The sequence below is a fragment of the Jaculus jaculus genome, chromosome 4 (assembly GCF_020740685.1).
Source record: "Jaculus jaculus isolate mJacJac1 chromosome 4, mJacJac1.mat.Y.cur, whole genome shotgun sequence".
Lineage (NCBI taxonomy): Eukaryota > Metazoa > Chordata > Mammalia > Rodentia > Dipodidae > Jaculus > Jaculus jaculus.
The window spans coordinates 41093448-41101934 of NC_059105.1; the positions used below are offsets into that span (position 1 = coordinate 41093448).

Genomic DNA, 8487 nt, shown 5'->3' on the forward strand with positions numbered 1-8487 from the left:
AATTAGAACTTTTTGGAGGAGGAAGGTAGTTGGGCCAGATAATGTTGAATATCTTCTCATCTCAAGTGTCATATATCATCCAAGATATTATACATACTGTAATTGGAAAGGTAAATTTGGCTATAACCAAAATAAAAGTAGCACATGAAAAAGAAGACTCAGCCCTTTTGATAACTTACAAGACAGCCTCACCTTTGAGGTGCTATTGTGTGATCTGTACTTTGCTCTTTATCTGTTAAAAGATGCTAGTATTACTTACCCTTTTTCATGTAGATGTTGTCGTGATCACCAATCCACTCTTGTATACAGCCTCACAAGAAGCTACATATTTCACTTTGTTGAGAATTTGTGTTGCTATTATTTCTTTTTAGAAATATCTTTCTGGTCTATGATGGGTAAATGTCTCACTGACTATGCTTACAATTTCCAATGTAGAGGATTCTCCTCTGAGGTGCCATGTTTCCAGTTTATTCTTGATTCAGACAACACCTTAATGAGAAATTGCAGGGTTATTTTTCAGTTTTCTATGTAAAGATTTTAAAACCACCTGCACAGAAAAAGCATTTCATGTGTGGGCACTGTTACTGTTCTGCCTCTCTTTCTTATTCAGCTTTTTCTGTATGTTTGCACTACTGTGCTCTGGTCTAAGAAAGGAGGGGAAATGAAGTAGTCAAACTGGTGGAGTCTAAGGAGAACAAATGCTATCGTGCAGAAAGATTAGAGGAACTTCAAAGTATAGTTTTGGAAAATCTCTTTAAATCTACCCAACACACAATGGAAAACCCCTAAAGAACCAATCTAATTATTCAATTAAATGGAACCGTTCTGCTGACTTTTACTACAGACGGCAAGCATAATTTAGAAAATGGGGCATTTCAATTTTCTTTTGTTTTCCAATTAACACAATTACTCTAATAGGGAGAACTCGTGCTTGAGTATATGTCTTTCCAGCATGTACTCTGCACCTAATTTCACTCTGTCTTTCTCACCCAAAAGTGAACTCCTCACCTGTTGAAACAAAGGTTCAATTATAAACATGCTCATACCTCTACATTATGAAGCCCAAGCACACATCTTCCTTCGATCAAAGCTACCATGAGCTATATAAGCCCACCATGCAGCCCCACTTTCCCTGGCAGGGATAATTAGGATGTTGGAGTAACACAGCTCTGACATTTTTGCTGATGCCAGCTTACCACATCAGACCACATGCATTTACTCTTAGTGGAAAGTGGTGAAGAAAATCCCAAGAACATTGATTTTAATTGGTCAACATTACTTGGACGTTAGTATCACTGTTTTATTGTCCCCATGTTTTAGATTATTTTTTTTTCTCTTCCTTCTTTTTTTTTTTTTTTTTTATTGCCACCAGCCCTTATTGTGGCAGATAGTCTCAATATGACACTCAAGCTGACCTGAAACTCATGATTCTCCTGTCTCAGTTTTCCACAGGCTGAGTTTACAGGTGTGTGCAACCGTGCCTTACTCCTCATTTGTTATTTTTATTTCATGGTTATTTGAATATATTTAAATTGTTTTATTATTGCCTTATTTCATCTTTTTTGTTATATCTTAAATTTTCTGTTAAAAGCTAACATTTTACATTGGTGAGAAAGTGCATTTTTTGGTTTTGTTTTAATCCAAGGGTCTCTGAGCTCTGGATGAAAGGCACAGAATTTTTCCCTTTAACTGCTCACTATGTTGCTGCTGTTTGTTTGTTAGCTAAACAGAGCAGCACATAGCTAGTGCCTGGTGGTAGTGGGAATGGTGATGGGGAGGATGAGGCCATGAGGTGTCCTTTAATGCAACTCGACATGTTTTCTTCTGTACTAGTTGGACTTATTTATCCTGGACTCCAGAAAATTAGTCAAATATGAAAATATTGCACAAAATATGAGAGAATTAAAAAAGAAAAATGTGTGTGTTTTCAAAAGTGAACTCATTATTCTAAAAGGTCTTGAAAGGATGCAGGAAGTTAGGAGCTGATGTGAACTTAGGAAACATGGTCACCAGCTCTAGAGGTGGTGTTAAGCATTTCAACAGGGATCACATGTATTCTGTTTTGTTGTTGTTGTTTTTGTTGTCTGTTTTTTCTGAAGTAGGGTCTTACTCTAGCCCAGGCTGAGAATTCACAATGTAGTCTCAAGATGGCCTTGAACTCATAGTCATCCTCCTACCTCTACCTCCTGAGTGCTGAGATTAAAGGGGTGCGCCACCATGCCCAGCCACATGTATTTTTTGAATCCCACGATACACATCTGTTCTTACTAGCTGCAAGCAGTGGCCCAAACTCCTCAGGTTTTTCCTCTGTCCTATCTAAGAAGTCTTTCCCTCCAGGCCTGTAATAAGAACAGAAGCTGAGTTCTTATGACAATCAAATTAATATTAGAATAGGAATTATTTCATGCATGGTGACAATTGGGGAAGCAGTAAGGAGGTAGATCAACAGTAAACATGCCTACTTGGGGTTTTCTTTTGTGTTTAAATGAATAGGGGGAACAGAGAACAGGTAAAGATAAATAGGGGAACAGAGAACTGGGGAGGTGGCTTAGAAATTAAAAGCACTTGCTTGCCAACCTGCTTACTGGGGTTCAGTTCCCAAGTCGCCTATATAAAGTCAGCTAGGCATTTGTTTGCAGCACCAAGAGGTTCTAGTATGCACACTTGCATGCACACACACACACACACACACACACACAAACACACACACAAATTAATTTTAAAAGGGAGATTTTTTTTTAATTACTACAACTAGAAAACCTATAATTGAAGATAAGAAATGGATATTTAAAAGTGTGCTTAATGATTAGTTTATAGTGATACTTAGATTGTCCACATATGAGTATGAAACACCATAGTTTAAGAAACAGTTATATCTTTCAATTCCTTTGAAAGCACAAATGTATATAACTGTCTCTTTTATAAAAGATTTATTTTCTGGTTCAATTATTATAGCTGAACTAGAACGAACTATTTCTCTCCAATACCCGAGGAGTAATTATCAGGCTGATGGGAACAGTGATTACCATCTCCTGAATGTTTGCTCTAACCTAGGGCTGAGCAAACTGTGAGCCTGGGGCCAAGTCTAGCCTTAGTAGAACACAGCAAAGCTCATCCTCTGATGCTGAAATGAGTGAATTAGCTGTAGCTCAGACTGGACGGCCTTGCAAAGCCTAAGATATAGCTTTCCCGGGACCTTACTGAAAAGGCTTGCCAAGTCTTCATTTGAAAGCTCTGTTCTTGGAGCTAGGGAGATGGCTCAGTGGTTAAAGACTTACATGTATCATGTCATTTAATTCTTATCCTCCTTTTGTATCTCATAAAACGGGGCTTAAGGTTGCTGCGTGACTTACCCAAGATAGCAGCTAAGGAGAAGAGTCTAGACTTGAACTCTATTATCTGTTCCTAAAGCCCGGCTTGCCTCTGTGCTCCCTCTGTCTGTCATTAGCCTGTAGACGGTAGCGTGCCCAGATGATGTTAAAGGTATGGAATATTTGAAGCAAAGTCTCTTGAATTCAGATACCCCAACGCAACAAATGGCCGAACTAGTGAGCGCCTCAGAATGTAAAGGCTGGCACATACAGCTCATTGCTTTGTTCAATTTTTGAGACTAGATCTTGCTGTGTAGACTGGGCTGCCCTCAAACTCATAGCAGTCCTCCTGACTCAGCCTTGTAAGTGCAGTAAGTCTAAGTGTAGGACTGTAGGTGTTGCCACTGTACTCCGTACATATGACTTAGGAGCCTCTGTTTTGTACATGCGATTCTACGTCTCCAGAAATACTTTAAGCTTTCCACAGGACTGACTCTGCAATTGACTCACAGCCTAACTGGACTGTAAGATAGATGACTAACGGTTTTGGAAGCAATCCCGTTGTCACCTATTCACTTTTCTCCCATCTTTAATTTTCAGGTCCTTCATAGACAGCAGTCTCAGCCGACTAAGGAGAGCTCCCCTCCCAGAGAAGAAGCCCCCCCACCGCCTCCCCAGACCGAAGATAGTTGTGCCAAAAAGCCTCGGTCTCGCACAAAGATCTCTTTAGAAGCCCTGGGGATCCTCCAAAGCTTCATCCACGATGTGGGCCTCTACCCCGACCAGGAAGCCATCCACACGCTCTCGGCCCAGCTGGATCTGCCCAAGCACACCATCATCAAGTTCTTCCAGAACCAGAGGTACCATGTGAAGCACCACGGGAAGCTGAAGGAGCACCTGGGGTCCGCGGTGGACGTGGCCGAGTACAAGGACGAGGAGCTGCTGACTGAGTCCGAGGAGAACGACAGCGAGGAAGGCTCCGAGGAGATGTACAAAGTGGAAGCAGAGGAGGAAAACGCCGAGAAGAGCAAGGCGGCGCCCGCCGAAGTCGACCAGAGATAATGTGAACTCCTACCCGGCAAAGCAATACATCAGTCCAAGGATCTTCTGTTTTAGTTTCTTTAAAAAAAAAAATCTTTTTTGGCTTTATTATTATTTTTTTTATCGTCTGTTTTATTTTCTTACCCTTTCTGACATTCCTTTGTTGCACAGGATACGCCTATAGACTAAATCAGTTCAGTATTTCTGAATCAGATGTCGCCTTGGCAAAGACACTTAAGTGTTACACTTTTACAACTGACTGGACCATAGTCATTCTAGTCACAGGAGACTCTGCCTTCACTCTCCTTGCACTTATGGAAGAGATACCAGGCAAGTTCCAGGATGGAAAGACCCACAAAATAATGAAGGAAGCTACAAGTGTGTGTGTATATGTATATGTACATATCTCTATATTTACATATATATATTAAAATTGCATGGGACAGAGAACTTTACAGTCTGAAAGAGCAGACAGTGAAATGAGTTCTTAAAGAAAAGACTTGCTTATGTATTAAAAAAAAAAAACCACTTCCCAGTGAGTCACTTGGCTTTTTGATAAACTGCAGCCTGCTCTCAGGGTGGGGTGACTATTTTTGAATTTCTATTTATTTTTTTTTGTGTTTGTCCCTGATTCTATTTTTTTTTTAATTCTATAGCTTCCTATCTGGCAGCTTAATGGGTAATTTTTGAGGTATGTATTTAATAAAATGAATCAACACTGCCAAAAAAAAAAGTGAGGAAAAAAACTAGAAGAAAGTAAAGTGGAAAAAAAAAAATCAGGGCACATTACAACAAGTCAAATTATTCCTAAAGAAACAAGACACACTTAAAATGACTCAACAAAATGACTCAATACATTCCGTTACTCAATTTGTCATTGCTGTAGTGAACAGGTATGTTTCTGTGGAATTCCAAATAGGTAAAGTTGAAATATAGTGCCAAGAAAACTGGTCTATTAGTGCAGTCTCAATAAATGACATTATGATGTTGGACTTATGAAATTCATGCTATGAGCCACATTTTGTTGTGAAATTTATTTACCTGCTTGTGGCTCCACTTCTTAAAATTATTAAGCCTGCTCATTTAAAAGTTGTTTGTTGTTGCTGTTTTTTTTTTTTTTTTAATAGAAAATAGTTCAATGTAATGTTAAGTTAGAAAAGAAGTTGCGGCCCAGTTAGAGGGGCTCCCGCTCAGATAAATCTCCACCCATCCCTCTCCGAGCATTTGTTACTTCTCTTTCACATTGGACTTCGTCTTCTTACACATTCCATCCACCTTCACTGGGCCTTTAGTCCCTAATCTCAAAAAACTAGTCCCTTTCCTGGAATGGTGGCCCCAGCAGGAACCTGGTTTGGGATCACTGCAGCTCCAGGCAAGAGAGTAAGTGAAGCGATTCGAGTAGAGTCACCTACTCCTAGGAAAGGAAACATTGTCCCAGTTACCCACATAGCAGTGACCTTACGTAAGGCAGAACTAATGCTGCCTGGCTGTTTCATGGAACGAGCATTAAAGCTGCAACCTACCGTAGTTCTCCAAATCTCCTTCAGCTTTCTGTCAGAAACACCAGTAGCATTACTTTCCACTGACAGCAGTTGCAAAACAGGAGACCTCCCCTTCAGGACTGGTTTCCCAAAGCTTCCTCCAGGGTCTGAGGTGGCCACTCAGCACTCCCACATGGTTGGATTTATTATTATTATTATTATTATTATTATTTGAGTTGTGTTCTCATGTAACCTTGTCAACAACCTCATGCAATATCACTTTGAAAGTTATTTTCTGTTTACTACAAAACATTGTAATATAACTGTTAATACTATTTATATATTTGAAAGGTATAAAAGGTAGGAGTTAAAAAAATTAAAAAAAAAAACCTCTATGTGTAGATATTAACTCAGAACTTACACTATACAGGGAGAAGACACGTTGCAATACAAGCTAATTCTAGCTGCTCGGTAACCTCTGGAGTTTTTAAAGGGACATTTTCCTGTACTTTTTCAAATAATGATGGTTAAAAAAATTCCCTTGACATGAGTGTCATGTATCTTTGCAAAAGGATGGCTGTTTGCAGTTAAGTCCCGGGCCGGTCCTTCCTGGTTCTGTAGTATGCTGCAGCACTGAGCAGAAAGTCCACGGCTGCAGCTTCTGATCTCCGAGTTACTCTTCCCAAATCGTCTTCTGACACTGTTGCTGAAGGTCACTGTACACATCCTAGACACCGATTTTGCCAAGCTCTTACAGGTGGTTCATCGACTGATGACATCCGCATTTGGTATCTTTTACACTTCAACCAAAAATTTATTAGGTATTTTTCAATGCTAAGTCTTGCCTTTTATTTTTTAATTTCACTGCCAAGTTTGCAGTGGTTCTAAGTGAATCTGTGGGCATTTTAGCCTGTGGTCTTGCCAGATCTTTGCGAATTACAATGCATATATGTCTATTTATTCAATATCTGTCATATAATATCTATTTGGAAGAAGAAACTTTCTCTTGTAGTGCCTCTTGACAAAGCACAATTTCCCGCCTTTTTTTTGTGAAATGAAAAAAAAAAAAACAAATTGTGTTTTATTGCAGTATCAACAATGTGAATAAGGATTAACATATTGTAAATGTCCTTTTTTCCATGTAAATCAACCATCTTTGTTATCACTAAGTGATAATTAATTTTTAACTTATGTGCATTGTTAGGCTGTCAGAATTTTTTGGTTGTTAAAATAAAACGCATTCAATAAATCTGACTTTGTTTGTCAAGAATTTTACTGGGCACTGCCTTCTCTTTCCCATTTAATTTTTCACATAGAATAAGACCTGGTGAGTTTAAGAAAAATCTACCCTTATTTTAGAAACACGTCAGCGATACCCACAGTTACAGATGTTTGAGTTCTGTGCGATGCATGGATTTACTTGCACATGTTAATGTGTGGCGTCTCTGGGCATATATAAACACATGCACGCTCACATCCCAGTGCTGGCAACTGACAGAGTCATTTATCCAGTCGTTTTGTCGTATACAAACAAAACTCAAATGTATAAAGATATATTTATGGCCTCGATTCTTTATTTTTCTAGTGAATGTCTTCTGTTTATAATTAGAAAACCACAAATGACTGCGTGTCAGGAAACTTTTGGAGCACATATGTCCATGGTTAATGGACATAATAAAAGTCTTTTATATTTAGAGCTGGGGTACCATAGTGTGTGCATAGAGGAATGCCGGAAGGATTGATGTATCTGAGAAATGTGCGAAAATGATTTTTTAGAAAGTGCTTACAATGGAAAAAATTACTTAAAAGACTAAAAGTCAATAAAGAAGGAGCAAGTGCTTAGCTTCAGAACTGGCAAAGAGAAAGTAAATTAAAAAGTGACTTCATTTCTTTTGATATTGTAAATGTTTTTCCCTCTTTCTTTTCTCATTGCTGCAATTTGTCGGTGTGCATGGTGCCATTTCTTTCCTCTCTTCCTTTCTCTGCCCTCCTTTCCATGATGATTTGTAGCCTCAGTAGATATTAAGGACAGTTGGGGAAAACTGGGTATTCTCAGAAAGACAGAGTAAGGAAAGCTCAGCATAGGGTGACCTGTGTTCTTTATGTAAATATAAATTCATCCGTGTTAGGGAGAGAGACCAGGAAGGAACGTGATTGTGGGATAATTTGCCTTTTTTTTTTGGTTTTTTGAGATAGGGTCTCACTCTGGTCCAGGCTGACCTGGAATTAACTGTCATCTCAGGGTGGCCTTGAACTCATGGCAATCCTCCTGCTTCTGCCTCCCGAGTGCTGGGATTAAAGGCATGTGCCACCGTGCCCTGCTTAATTTGAATTTTAACACAAGTATTTTCCAAGTTCAGGAGGTGTGTTTGGGGTCAGACTTCACCAGAGACTAACTCCACAGGGGATGCTGCCTCTAATAGATGGGCTTTTACTTAGAGGAAGGTCCTTAGGCTAATTATTTTCAGAAAACATAGTAAAACTGTTATTTTTTTTTAGTGTGTGTGTCTGACTGGGGGTATACCCACGCTATGCCACACATGTGGAGGTCAAAGGACAACTTTCAGTTCTGTCCCTCCCCTTTCCCTAATTTGGGGCAGGGTTTCTCTGTGGCTCTCACTTTACAGTTGTTTGCCATTCTGTGCTGCACTTGC

General features: G+C 39.4%; 1 protein-coding gene across 5 annotated transcripts in view; it reads left to right on the forward strand.

Moving 5' to 3' along the window:
• Satb2 (SATB homeobox 2) overlaps positions 1 to 7103 on the forward strand; it is a 206846-nt gene extending 199743 nt beyond the window's left edge. For all 5 annotated transcript variants that reach the window (XM_004653597.2, XM_045148526.1, XM_004653598.2 and 2 more), the window contains one exon: positions 3912 to 7103. In XM_004653597.2, the coding sequence (XP_004653654.1) occupies positions 3912 to 4373 (462 nt within the window). In that variant the 3' untranslated portion in view covers positions 4374 to 7103. The remainder of the gene's footprint in view (positions 1 to 3911) is intronic.
• The last annotated feature ends 1384 nt before the right edge of the window (positions 7104 to 8487 follow it).